Below are 13779 nucleotides of genomic sequence, written 5' to 3'. Positions count from 1 at the left end.
TAGAGCGTTGGGACTAGAACCCGGTTCTGTAGAAACCGGGAATAGCAAAGCAGGGCCTGGTCTGTCCAATAGAGGAAGCAGCCTTGGAAAGCACCCAGTGTAGACCACGTGTTCCAGCCCGAAGCGCAGAAAACTGGGCTGGAAGGAAGCTCTGCTTTAAACCCTAAAATATAGCACTCCTGCCTTACTGGACAGCTGGGAGTTTTTAACTAGACAGTAAGGGATAAAGACGAAGTTTGGGGTGCGTTCCTTTAAGCCTGCTTACATGGTCCTGAGTACTGATATTCTCATGACTCTTGGACTGCGCGAGGGAAGACGCTCGTCTCTGAGGAGCACCATCGCCGGCTCTGTTCAGGTTACCTAGTTAGTGTCACACCACGTGTGTGTGCTCGGCCACCCCCTGGTAGCCGTCTGCCTTTGGCCCTACTGCCACCTAGGCGTGGAGAAGGGGAGGATGAAGTTCAGAGCCCCCGTTTCCATCTGTAAAGGGCAGGAGTGCTGCTGTGACTGGGCCTAATGAGGTGGCTGGCGACCTGGTTACGGGTGCTGCCCCAGCATCCAGGAGGAGAGGCAGCTGGCTTGTTAATTCAGGGGGTCCGGGGGGTAGTCTAAGCTTTCTTCAGGAGCATTTAAGACTGAAAGTCGCGCTCCTAACTGGGAGTGACTCAGGCTTGTACCTTGCATTCTTTCCCTGTCCACCTCGAAGGGTCTTCCCTTCTGGCTGCCTCCTTTCCACTCGAGAGAGAAGCTTCGTTTGATGATCTAGGTCAGCTGCTAGCGGTAGTATCTGACACAGTACTCAGTAAGTCGTAGCCACCCTCAGTACTGTTAGAGTTGGCCTCCCCTGTTTCTAGGTGGGGTGTCCAGAGCTTCCGTTAGTGGTGATGTAGGACAGGCTCATCCATCCTGCTGACTCCTCAGTCGCAGTAAGAACACTGGGAGGATGAAGGGTCAGCTCTGGTCATCAAAGCCCCAACCACCAGCTTGTTCTGTGTGCTTCCTTCTTGGCTAAATGTTAATTGCTCAGGCACATAAGGTTCTTTGGCTCGGGTGGCCTAGCTGTGGGTCTGTGGCTCAGCTGTCATCTAAAGCCCCTCCAGGAAAACAGAAAGGAGACCTTTGTGTGATTTCCCAGAGGTCCTTGGGGGAATCAGGGCTCCAGGCAGTCCTGCAGCCCTCAGGAAATGAAGGTGTCCTTACAGGGTATTTCAGCCGACTGGTGGCGGCTACAGAATCAGCAGATACATTGAAAACTTAGAAGGGAAAAGAAAAAAAAAAGGAAACTTAGGCTGAAGCTATCCCTCCCTCGCTTCCACCAGATAAAACGCTGGCTCCTGAGGTTACTCAGCTCCCGTAGGGAGGCATTGCCTGTGCACTGCCCAGGTTTAGCAAGCCGCTAGTAAGAATTGCCTGAGAGACTAGGTCAAGGTGAGTGACTCCCCAGTTTCAGCAGCGAGGAAGGACGGGCTCACCAGCTTGAGCAGAGGGCCCTTATAGGGTTGAAGGAGGACATTCAGTGCCATGGAGCAGGTGTGGGCCCCGGAGTCTGCCTCCAGTAGATTCGATCAGCTTCTTTGCTTGTTTCCGCGTCTCCAAAATGGCCGTAGACGGGCTGTTGGAAGGGTTCATCAAGATTGTGCCTGTAAAGCACTTAAACACGGAGTGGGAAACAGTGCTTAATACAAATGTCAGCTGTTATTGATTATCACGAGACTGTGCGAGGCGTGGCTGCCTGGAGCTCCCAGGGGAGTGGATGAGAGAGGATTGTTACATGGAAGAGGGAGGGAAACGTCAGGTTGGCTGGGGTTTCGGACACTGGTTTCCTGGCAGGTTTCATGAAGTTGGGCCTGAGCCCAGAGAGGGGCATGCAGTAGAAACCATTGGCTGCTACAGCGGGCACAGAAGCGGCCCTGTTAGCGCCCTGAGGCCAGAGAGCCTGCACACACTGCAGACCACAGTGTCTGGGAGAGGGGGGCGGGGGGCAGATGGGCAGCAGCAAAGGCTGTGTGTGTGTGTGTGTGTGTGAGAGAGAGACAGAGAGAGAGAGAGAGAGAGGAGGGTCGGGGCACATAGGACAGTGTGGGCCAGTGTGTGGGGACTCCAGAGGCCCGGGTGTGGGCTGTGCAGGGGCCAGAAAACCTGCAGTCGCCGGCGGGGCCTGTGCGTTCCGTTCCCTCGCGAGCACTCACTGGGCGTGTGTGTGCCCGGTGCCAGTTCAACAGGAGGGTAATTTCATGTGGAACGCAGGTCCCCAAGTGATGACACCACCCTCACAGGCTTGCTGGGGGACAGGGTTTCCATGTTTATGCCCCGGATCGTGAGCCCCTCGGGTCCCGGCTGAGGAAGGAGCTGGCTGCCCCAGGGCCGTCCTGAGACCCCGTTATTCCCTGAGTGTAACAAACAGCACATGGCCGCAGCACTGAAAACGGCAGGAGTGAGGGGCGGGCCGCGACAGGGTGTGCACCAGGGACGCGTTCCTCTCAGAGTCGGCAGCTAGTTAACGACTGTAAAAATTTTATTCTCTTTAATAACAATAATTCCACGAAAATTATACAAAGTACATTCAATACTTAAGAGTGGCGGGGACAGGAGGAGAGGACGCCGGTCTGGCCTGGAAGCATCATTAGTCGCCTCCAACAAAGGAAGCCCAGCTGGGCTGGGGGAAGTTGGGGGCGGAGGTCTGATTGTAAAAAATAAACAAGTGAATCATTTAAAAAAAAAAAAAGCCACCCATAAGGAAGCAGGGTGCGTGCGCACGTTCCCGGGGGTAGGGGGGCAGGGCCCGGCCAGCATGCTGCTGCTGTGCCGGGGGGCGCTCAGGCGGGCTCCGAGTGGGTGGGGGGCAGGTTTTTATGCTTGAAATACTGCACGACTTGCTGGGGCAGCTCTGCCAGCACCGCTTTGGCCAAGGTCTCTTTGGCTGCCTGCAGGGCGGGGTTGGGGTTGGGAGAGGAGGGAAGGAGGGGTTACTGAGCAGCCGTGGTGAGGGGCACCGGTCCCAGGCAGCGTGGGCAGTGGGCCAGGGCTGCGTGGAACTGCCGTCCCCCATCCCCGTCCCCATCCGGAGCCCACTGTGAGCAGCGCCTTCCTCTAGGTGAAGTGTGACTCTAACCTTGAGCACGGGATGCCTGAGAGGGGCACTTTAAGGAAAAATGCTCTGGAGGAGGCTTTTCGGGGCAAGCCCCCCCCCCCCCCCCAGCCTGGCGGGCGTTTCCTGAGCACCTCCTTGGCTGGTGTGGACTAGCCGTGATGGTTCCCTGCTGAAGGCCTCACGGGGGCATGCTCAGTCAGTGTCTGCGTGAATGCATGGTGGTCCGTGCCCAGCATCTGTCCTCGGCTAATGCTCCAGAGGGAGGAACCTACCCATGTCAGGCAAACCCAGAGGGGACTGGGCAGAGATGTGAGGACCACTGGGGACAAATCAGGGGTCAATTCTTGCTGGGACCTGAGCTAGAGCTCCCAGAGGGGCTCTTGTGGCTGAAGAGAACTGGGGCCCAAAGAGGTCAAGGACTTGGCCAAGGCCACACAGTGTGCCTGTGGTCAAATAAAGGGCCCAGGCTGGCAGTACAGGGATGGCCCCTGCGAGACTGCTCCCTCTGGGACTCTTCACGGGCCCAGCAACCAGGAAGCCAACCAGAGCCTCCTTGGGGCAGACGTGGGGTCGCCTGCAAACGGGAGCAGAGTCGCCTCCAGGAGCTAGTCCTCCCTGCAGAGGCCCTTAGGGAGGGGAGACCAACCTAAGACGGTCCTGGTTTTCCATCTGTGAGGCAAGGAGGCCGGGTGAGGTGTGATTATGAGGAAAGCCTGTCTCACCTCTAGGCCTCTGCTGTCCTCCCTCTGTCCCCTGGAAATCTTTGCCTGGAGGGCACGTCCTCCAGGAACCCCTGCCTGGAGCCCCAGTCTGGATTGGGCACTGCTCCGTGTCCCATCAGCTGGCTGAATGCTCACACTGCTACATGGTCCCGTCTGGGGGCAGGGCCTGGCAGGGCACTGGGCACACAGTAGGCCCTCGGGAAGTGCGCAGTCAGTGCAGCTGAGGGCAGAGGAGCCTAGGACTGGCAGACAATCCCAGGACCTTCGTCCTCGGTTATCACCACGGCTCTGCGGGTCCTGTAACGCCACCTCCCGAGCCCGGGCCCACACTCACGTTGCGGAACTCGCGGAAGGGCACGAACTGCACGATGTCTCGGGCCGCCTCCTCCCCCGTGTGGGAGCGCAGCGTGCGGCCGTCGCCGTCCAGGAACTCCATGGCGGCGAAGTCCGCGTTGCCCACACCCACGATGATGATGGACATGGGCAGCTTGGAAGCCTGCACCACGGCGTGCCGGGTCTCCTCCATGTCACTGATGACGCCGTCCGTGATGATGAGGAGGATGAAGTACTGCTGCAGGGAGGGGGTCGGCGGGCGCTCAGCAGGGCCCTGAGGTGCCCAGCACCCCTCCCCGCTCCTTCCTGTCCCAGTCCCTACAGCCCTCCGACCCCTGGAGGAAGGTGACTCTTCTTCCCCAGCTGTAGCCAAATCCCAGCCCCGTCCCACGGCACCCTGGCCCCTGCAGGCCGCTTCTCTGTTTAAACCTTGAGCCCGCCTCAGCCATAGCATAAACTGCCTTGGTCCTCTTGCCCTGGGTGTCATCCAACTGCCCAGCCGAGAGCCTAGGACCCAAGGCCTGGCTCTGCCGGTCGCTCCACTGTGGGGCTTTGACTTACTCTCTCTGCCTTGGTTCCTTCATCTGCAAAGCGGGAGTGGTGTGTCCCCCAAGCACCTCAAAGAGAACATGCCTGCCCCATGGCAGCCGCTCGTTCGCCAATCGATAGCTACATTCCTAGCAGGCAGGCCCGCTGCCGGTGAGGAAGACCACTCTGGCTGCCGGACCCCGGAGCAGCCTGTCCTCCGTCCACCTGCACGCGAATACCTGCGCCCCTGCTTATTTGTGGGCACAGCCGCACTGAGACCCCTCATGGAAGCTGAGCAGGTCATCCAGGGCAGTGCTTCTGGGACTGTGGGACCCCGGGAACCAGAAGTGGGGTCCCACACCAGGCAGCGCAGCCTTGAGTCACTGGGAAGGTGTTAGTTAGGTCTTTATTGTACATAGTGGACCTAGGAGGCGGTCCCAGCTTGGTGCTAGTGTGCCTGTAACACCTCCGCCATTTGCTCACCTTATTAGCAAAGAGAAGGCGGGGAGCTCAGCTTCAGGGACAGCACTCTGGCTAGGCTGTGCAGTTTCTTACATATTCTTATTATTATTCTCCATGGCAAGGGGTAATGATTCACTTACAGTGGGTTACAAAGTTTCCGCATAAAGTTATTTAAGTAAAAAACCACCCTGAATAACTAGCGTGGGTAACGGGGGGCTATAGTATGAACTTCGAAGGCAGGGGGAGTGGGGTTCAGGAAAGCTCACTGGATGATCTGTGGGAGGCGGCCTTGTTTTCAGTTCAGCTCTGTCCTTAGTCCCCTCTGGCCCCTTTTGGGGGGAGCTCAGTTTCCCCCACCCATAAACAGAAAAGCTCCTGTGGCCCTAATATTCTCTGTGTATGGCTTTTTGCCTTCTCCTCGGACCCTTCTGGTTCTCAGGAGAGGAAATCGGGGCCCAGACCAGTGAAGGTCATGGAGGGCAGGCCCCAGTCAGCCTTGATGCCAGCATGCGGCTCCCTTCTGACCCGTTTCCTCTCTGAGGAAGGTACAGGGGGTACAGATTCAGCCCCCAAGGCTGCCATGCTCTCCTGCCTGTCCCCCCAAGCACAGGCTGGAAGGAAGGAAGGGGGTGCATCACAGGGAGGCATGGACCCCACAATCCTAACCCCACCCCTGGCAGCAGTGGGCCAGCTCCTACACTGTGCCTTTAAGAGATCAATCCCTTGGCTGGGGATACCTGTTGCTATGGAGATGGCAGCCTGAATCCCTGCAGTGGAGGGCTGCTGCTGCCAACCCCCGGTCCCTGGGGTTGGGGGGGACTCTTAAGGCCCTTGTCCCCTCATAGCCCACCATCATCCCAGTGCCCCTTCCCTGAGTGGGGTGCTTCCATCCCACCAGAAATATCCCAGGGCACCTAAGCTGGCAGGAAGGAAGACACTGAGAGGCTTGGCACTGAGGAAGGAAAAGAATGGGTGGCACTGGCCTCCAAGCACCTCCCAGCCCAGATGGTCCCCCACCCCCACCACGGCCCTCTTGACTCTCCCTGTTCCATCAGCCACACGTCTGTACTGCAGTGTGCAGGCCTGGGCCTCCCTCAGCCCTGGAGCCCCGGGTTCCTGCAGGGCTGTGGGCACCAGCTAACGGGGTGAAGAAGTCCCTGTTAGCACACAGTGACCACATAGGCCCTCCTTGTCACCCTCACCCTGTGATTCTCCTCTTAGGGATGGGATGGGCTGAGCCAAGTTAAAGGGCCTTGCTTCAGGTCTCCCAGCCGGGACAGCGCACAGTCTTGATTCTAAACCAAGCCTAGCTGACTCCAAAGTTGGGGCTCTGTCTCTCCACAATGTCCCTGGAGTTGTCTCCCCTGTAGTGGGGCCTGTACCCTCTCTCCCAGCACCCCCATGTCAGGAGGCCAGAGTGTCCAGGACAGCAGCCCAGGGCACAGTCCAGAGCCACAGCACCGCACTTGAACCCTCACTCCTGTGTGCCCCCCAGCTAGCCCCAGTGCTCACACGCGTGTTGGGCCTCAGTGTGCGGTCATCAGCCTTGGCAGTGGAAGTGCAGCCGACAAGTCCTGGGCTCCCTGCCCATCATGGTGTAGAGCCAAGGTTGTCCGGGAGCCTCTGAGGCTCATTACAGCCCCAGGGGTCCACAGCCCCACCCCCAAGACAGTTCTGGAGGGACCCAGGAGGGAGCTGTGGAAGGGACGCATGAAGGGCGGCATAGGACGGGGAGGTGGGAGGGGCTCTGCTGTCCCCGCAGACGGTCCTGGTGTGCTCTACCCCAAGATGGCCCCACTCCACGGGAGCCCTTCCTGGTTTACTCTCTCCTGTCTGGCATACCCTTCCCAGCCACAGCTCTACGACCCATCTGAGTGTCTGGCCACCACCCGTCCCCGCCTCCATCCCAAGCAGAGGTGAAGGCTCTCCCCAGTCCTGAGCTCTGCTTCCACTGCCAGCATTGCCCGTGGGGAGGGCTCCTCCTCGGGACACTCCTTCCCTCACACACACCCTGAGTGCTCCTCGGCGTGGCCCCTCATACCCTCTCCACCATATCCTGGGCCCGGCACCCTGTCTGTGCTCCAGAAACGGAGCCCATCACTGTCAGGTCAAACTTCGCGCCCAAACTCCCAACACATCTGAAGGATCACCTTGCACCTTTTGCCTTGACTAGAGATTCTTCAGCTTTCTGGGACTCGAAATCACCACTAACCCATTTATGGTTGCGATTCGATTTCTAAGAAACTGACGACCACAACAGTTCCAGGCAGTCTGGGGAAGCTGCAGTCAGTCCCTGGCTCATTTCTGAGAAGCTGGTTGCTGAAGACCCTGGGGGCGGGAGGCTGCTTCCCAGCTCCGCCCCCGCTGGAGCACCAGACACCTAGGAGTCCAGCCAGGAATGGGCCGTGACGAGAAGGCCTGCATTTTATGGGCCAGAGCAGAGGGAAGGATGAAGGTCCCATGATAGCCATCCCCTGGCCCCACCAGCACCTCTTAATACCCTTCAGTGGTTCCCCCTGCCCTCAAGAGAAGAATCCAGATTCCTCACCAGCTTCCACGGCCCTGCGGGGGGCTGGCTCGCCTTTCAACCTCACCTGCCCCCAGCTCAGCCCTCTTACACCATTTCACTTAGGCCCAAACACCATGCCTCCAGGCCTTTGCATCTGCTGCTCCCTCTGCTTGGGATGGTCCACACATGCATGCATGCATGTTTGCATATATGCACATGCACGCACCCAACCTTTGCAAGGCTAGCTCTCAAGCACCCTCCAGGTCTCAGCTTGGACATCACTCTTCCGAGAAGCCCTCCCTGAGCCCGCTGTCTGGGTTAGGCGCTGCCTTTATGATTCTGCACCTCTGCCATCACAGGTTTAACGACCTTGCACCTGCTTCCAGGCTGCCCCCCACCCCCACCCCCAGATTGCAGGCTCTGGGAGGACAGAGGCCTTATTTGGCGCCTCCTAGTCCCCCTGCAGTGCCGCACAGAAATATTCTCGGTAAAGATGTGTTGTCTGAATGAATGGAGAGTACATCCCTGCCTAGAGAGATGCTTCCTACCACCTGCTCTCTATTTCCCGTTCGTGGGTGTGCAGGCATGTGCATATGTCTGGGGACAGGGAGGGTGAGGCCACACCAAGTGTTCTCCCGAAAGCGGCTGTATGAAAGCATCCGTTAATCCACCAGTTATTTTCTTTTGCCCTGGGCCTCAATGTACTCAGCATCACTGAGTGCTGGCCCAAGAGGGGTCCCCAGAAGATTCAGCCGCCTGCATTCACGGAACACTTATTGGGTGTCAGGCACTGTGCTGAGCAACTGCCACGCTAACCTGGCTGAATGCTCCCCATGCTTCTGTTAGTGCATCATCTGCACTATTCAGGCGAGGAAACAGGTTCAAAGAGCTCAAGCCACCCGCCGTGGGTCACACAGCCATGAAGTGGTGGAGCTGGGGTTTGAACCAGGTTTACGGGGTCCAGAGCTTGGGCCTGAGCCGTCAGACAGCCCGCATCCTCCATATTCAGTGCAAGGTGAGACATGGGACAGAGTACAGGCAGGAGGTGGAGACCTGCTGCTGTCTGTTCTTTGGCATCTGTAATGGGGACAACAGAGACTCCCTGGCCCCACTCCTGCAGCCCAAGCTGGGGTGGGTGACGGGAGGAAGCTGTCTCCCCACTTTGGGGGAACCGAGTCACGACAATGGGGCTGGGGTGTTGAGAGCATTAGGACGGGTTAGGATTTGCACTTGCTCAGAGAAAAGGCCACGATCTTCCCTCTGGGGACCCTCAGCAGTTCCCTCGAACACAAAGGCACCTTCCCAGCCTTGCCCAGGGCCAAGGCTCCCTGCAGACCAAGGATCCAGCAGGAGGGGCCCACATCTCCCCAGGACCCATCTCCTGCCCAGTCTTCCCAGGTCTCAGCAGGTCAGAGGGCCCTGGAGGGACACTGGCTTCATTCCTGCTCCTCCCATGTGTTTTTGCCCCAAGAATGCAGGTCTTTTTTCCATTCCTTTGAAAGCTGGCCCAGGCGATAACAGACTGGGAGGGGCAGTGGCCTGGCTGGCTGCAGGCATCCTAACAATCCAGCCCAAACCCCCAGGAATTTTATAAAAGGCCACTCCCAGGCCTTTCTCAGACAGTGTCCCATTCAGGTTGCCCCAGATGCTCACATCACCCCTGGCGCTTCGCTTCTCCCCTCAGAGCTGGGAAGAGGCTTGTCCCAGGCCCTCAGCTGCCACCACAGGGCGGGGACTAGGGCAGATCATGTCTCTGCAGCAGGAAAGACCAGGCCCGCCTTTCTTTCCCACCGACCCTCACACACTGACTTCCCTCCTGCCTGTCCCTGGCCTCTGCTGTTCCCTCTGCTGGGTGGGCCTCCTGCAGGAACTTGCTGCCCCCTGTTCTTTCTCATCCTGCAGGCGTCTTTGGGTGCCAGGTGTTGCATTATCTCATTGAATCTTAGCACCACCCCCTTGAAGTAGGTCCTGTTAGTATTCTGGGTGTACACATGATGAAACGGAGGCTCAGAGAGGTTAAGTGACTTCCCCACGTCACACAGTGAGGAAAGGTAAGGGCAGGATTCAAACTCTGGCAGCCTGCGCACAGGGTCCCCTTCCCCACAGGCCTTCTGCTGCCTCCCAACGACCAGACCATGTCTTGCTGTCCTGCCCTCCCCAGGCCGGCCCTGGTGTCCTCTCTCATGATTTCCCCGCTCCTATCTTTGCTGCCACCTGCCAACTGCCGATGTCCACCCCTCTAGCGACCAAGTCGAGGTGCCTGGCTCCTCCAGGAAACCCCAGTAGGACCAGGTCCCTTTCCCTTTGGGGGAGGCCCTGATGAGCCACCTCCTCCTACCTTCCTGCACAACATAGAGCCCACAGGGGGAGCCAATCAAACCTATCCATTCTAGGGATGAAGAGTGCCTGCCATGGGCTGGCGGGGGTGGCAGGGACCATACAGGCACAGCCTGTCCCATGGGGCCGAGAGTCTGCTGGGGAGATGCACAGTAGACGGGGAGATGTGAAGTGTGAGAAGGAGACATTGCCACCATTGTCACGGTCAAGAGGCAGATACACAGAGAAGGCACGAGACAGAAAGGGGGTCAAGGAAAGCTGCTGGAGGGGGAGGCATTTGAGGGGACACAGCGGGTGGGAGCCAAGCAGGCAGGTCAGGAAGGAACCTCCAGGCAGAGGAGATGGCAGCGCAAAGGTTCTGTGTGGGGAGCAAGGCTGGTGTGTTTGAGGGACAGAAGGGGGCGGTCTCTGAAGAGGAGAGAGGTGGGGAGGGGCAGGATCTGACATCTGCTGTCAAAAGGACTCTCCCGCAGTGAATGAGTACCAGGGGCAAGGGCGTGAGGAGCAGCGGTGGTGTCCAGTGAGGGGCGACGGTGGCCAGGGCAGCGGGGCAGCAGGTGAGCTCGGGAGCGTGCTTTGGAGGACGAGTGAAAGGACAGTCTAGAAGGGACTCCAGCACTCACGCAGTGACCCCTTCCTTCCTGAGAAGGAGGCAACCCAGAGAGGGGCAGGGGCTCGTGGAGGAGTCTGGGGGTCAGGTGGGGATCGGATCTCAGGCTCCTCAGCCCCACTGCAGGTCCCGCCATCCCAGGGCTACGGCCTAGAAAGTACTGCAAAGTGCTACCCATTGTCCTGTCCCTGGGGCAGGTGGGGAAGACCCCCCCAACTCATACTGCAGAGTCAGAGCAGGTGCTGGTGGCTGGCGGAGGAGATGGGCACGGCGACCCTCGGTGATGCCCCACACTAGCGCCAGGCATGCGGCTGGAGGGCGGGAGAGGGCCAGAGCTGCAGGTGCCCAGGACACGGCTGTTGGCCGCATATGCCAGGTGCACGCAGCAGCCCTGGCAGCCACAGGCCCGGCCAGGCGCAAGCCACAGCCGCATCACTGAACACCCGGCCGGGGCCAGGCAGTTCCGCAGCCCGCAGTGTGAGGCAGGGGCTGCTCTATGGGAACTAGGTGGCTCAGAGGGTCAGCTTTAGAGCTGTAGGGACCACATGTACCCTCTGCCCCAGGGAGGCACCTCCCGCTGATCGCAGCCCTATTTCCTACCACAATGAATGGAACTGCTGAGTCTTCCTCAGGTCTATACTCCAAGAGGCTGGGACTAATCAAGCTGAGCTTGGTCCACGCCCCGTATCATACCTGCAGGTACACTGAGCTACAGAGAGGGGAAGGCATCTAGGATTTTAGAACAAAGGAAGGCAGACTAGTCAGCTAGCCAGTCCCATGGGGGCAGGTGGAGTAGGAAGGATGCGCCTCAGTCTGGCCATCCCTTGTGATGGGCAGGTTGGGCCCAGCCAGTGCCACCCCATCCTGCACGTCCACAGGGGTGCTGCCTACTCACTGTGGCCGTCGGCTGCTGCGTGGCCTGGGCTGCAAACCGCGCCACGTGGTTGATGATTGGAGAGAAATTGGTGGGACCGTAGAAGCGGATGTGGGGCAAGCAAGCCGAGTATGCCTGGGCGATGCCATCCACGCCTGCCTCGGAGACAAGAGTCAAGGTCAGCCTGGCCCTCCCAGACCTGCCCCCGCTGCCAACAGAGTCACTTCAGGTTCGCCCCGAATGCCCCTGGCAGAAGCTCCCACAGGGCAGAGCCAGCCTGGTTAAAGGGCCCTGAATACAGAGTCAGGCAGACCTGGGTTCAAATCCTGCCTTTCAGCTTCTTAGCTGTGGGACCTGCGGCAAATTTAATCTTTCTGAGTCTGTTCCCTTGTCAGGTCATGAGACCAATAATCTACTTTGGGGAGGTGGCAGGAGATCCAGCAGACTTTGAAAAGCCGGTGATGACACTTCAGGGCCTTGGGAAGCCACTTGGTGTCCAGTCTGGACACGCTTTTGCTCAGGCTTGTTAGGGGGACTGAGATGCTGGCACGGCCCCTGCACACAGTAGGTGCTCTGTAAACAGCCGCCATTCTGAGCCTAGGAATATCCGCCTGCCCTGTGGTCCTCTCTAGAAGGTCTCTGGCCAGAAAGGAAGTTGACAAACATTAACTTGGACAAAACATCTCTGGAGACATGCTCCAAACCAGACCCCAGCAGGAATACAGGGTCACATTTCTTGCCAACAGATGATTCTTAAGCCACAGGATCGTCCCCAAGTTGGCAACTTGATGCATTTCCCTTCCGAAACAAATCAGGCCCAGCTTTGGGGATCCCCATGGAAGAAGGTGCATGCCTCACCCAAGCCAAATTGTCGGCTGAAAGGTCCCATGACGGCAGGGACCACCCTCTTCCACACCCACCTGGAGCCTCTTTTCCTCTTCCAATCCTTTGTTAACTGACTCTGGGGGGCTCAGAAGTCCTCGTAAGGCTTTTTGGGGTAGGAGGGTGGGCAGACACCTCACTCATTGCCTGCCCCTCCTGCCTCCCCTCCCCTGGGCAACCCTCAACCCTTGGATGCCACAGCTCTCTGAAAGGCAGAGCAGAGTGGAGCGGGGGGCGGGGGGCGGGGCCCTCCCAGCAGAGCAGGTGCAAAGTGAGAGGCAGGTGTGTCGTTTTCCGCCCTTGCCCCTCCTGGTCTACACAGGGCTTTTTGTCAGTACTCCCCTGAATTCTCACCCGACCACAGTGATGTGAGCTAAGCAGGTATCATATCTCTCTAGGGCAGGTGAGAAGGCAAAGGCTCAGAGAGGGGCAGTGACCTCTCCAAGGTCACACAGCCAGGCAAGGGTGGCAGCTAGCCTCGAATCCAGGACCACCTGACTCTAACCTCCAACTCTTCCCCTAGCTGGCATGTTGAGAGGGTGTGAGGAGGAGGGGAGAAGAGAAGACCTGTACTTGGCCCCCTTCCTCCACCCAGGGAGTTGGCCTGGTGCAAACCCGGGGCAGATGCAGGTACGCTTGACACTCACCTGAGCAGAAGGGGTTGGTGGGGTTGAAGTTGATGGCAAACTCATGGGAGACCTGAAATGCAGAGAAAAATGCTGAGCTGGCAGCCTTCTGACCCCAAACCTGGTCCCAGGCTCCTTCTGAGGATACCTGGCTCTTTACTGTCCCCCCACTTCAAGGTCAGAGCTATTGATACCCCACATCTGCTTTTACCTCCGCTGCTGGGTCTTGCCCACACTGAGAGGAGCAACCGAGACACTTCCGCGTCACCCCAATCTGTTCTGCAGGTTCAGGGCCACCTATGGCTCCTCGCCCCACTCTGAGAGTCCCTGAGAGGGACAGAGATGCCCCTTGGTCACCAGCTCTCACTGTGGTCAGGGCCGTAACTGGAGTCCCTCCATCAAAGGCTGACTCCTATGATCCTGGACACAACTAGACCCCATTCAGGGCTGCAGGTAGGACTGGGGTGGCTATAGAACCCAAGGCCCCAGGAGAGGCCAGAGCTCAGATGTGGGACCTCCCCACTCTCCCTTCCCCCGCCCCCTCTCACAGCCTAACTCCCCACTCAGCCCCCTCCCTCCTGCATGCCATGCCCCATGCTCCAGCTCTTTAAGCGCCCCTCTCTCCTTGCTCACAGCACGCAGTGGGGAAAGGCCTGTTAGTACCCCGTTCTTTAGATGATGAGACAGACACAGAACATACTACAATGTTCCCATGGTCTCCTGTATACTGAACGGCAGAGCTGGGACTAGAACTGAGGTCAGAGTGCCTCCTGAGGTCATGTTCCGTGAACCCACTCCCCTCCGA

General features: G+C 58.5%; 1 protein-coding gene across 1 annotated transcript in view; it reads right to left on the bottom strand.

Moving 5' to 3' along the window:
* Nucleotides 1-2776: 2776 nt before the first annotated feature.
* CPNE2 (copine 2) overlaps nt 2777-13779 on the bottom strand; it is a 42473-nt gene continuing 31470 nt past the window's right edge. Inside the window, exons 13-16 of the mRNA XM_090261415.1 lie at nt 12996-13047; nt 11488-11621; nt 4148-4384; nt 2777-2924 (exon numbers count right to left, since the gene is read on the bottom strand). Of these exons, the coding sequence (XP_090117541.1) occupies nt 2817-2924; nt 4148-4384; nt 11488-11621; nt 12996-13047 (531 nt within the window). The 3' untranslated portion in view covers nt 2777-2816. The remainder of the gene's footprint in view (nt 2925-4147; nt 4385-11487; nt 11622-12995; nt 13048-13779) is intronic.

This window comes from Furipterus horrens, unplaced genomic scaffold (genome assembly GCF_987537825.1).
Source record: "Furipterus horrens unplaced genomic scaffold, mFurHor1.1.pri manual_scaffold_13, whole genome shotgun sequence".
Classification (NCBI taxonomy): domain Eukaryota; kingdom Metazoa; phylum Chordata; class Mammalia; order Chiroptera; family Furipteridae; genus Furipterus; species Furipterus horrens.
This window is presented reverse-complemented; position numbering and strand designations above follow the sequence as displayed.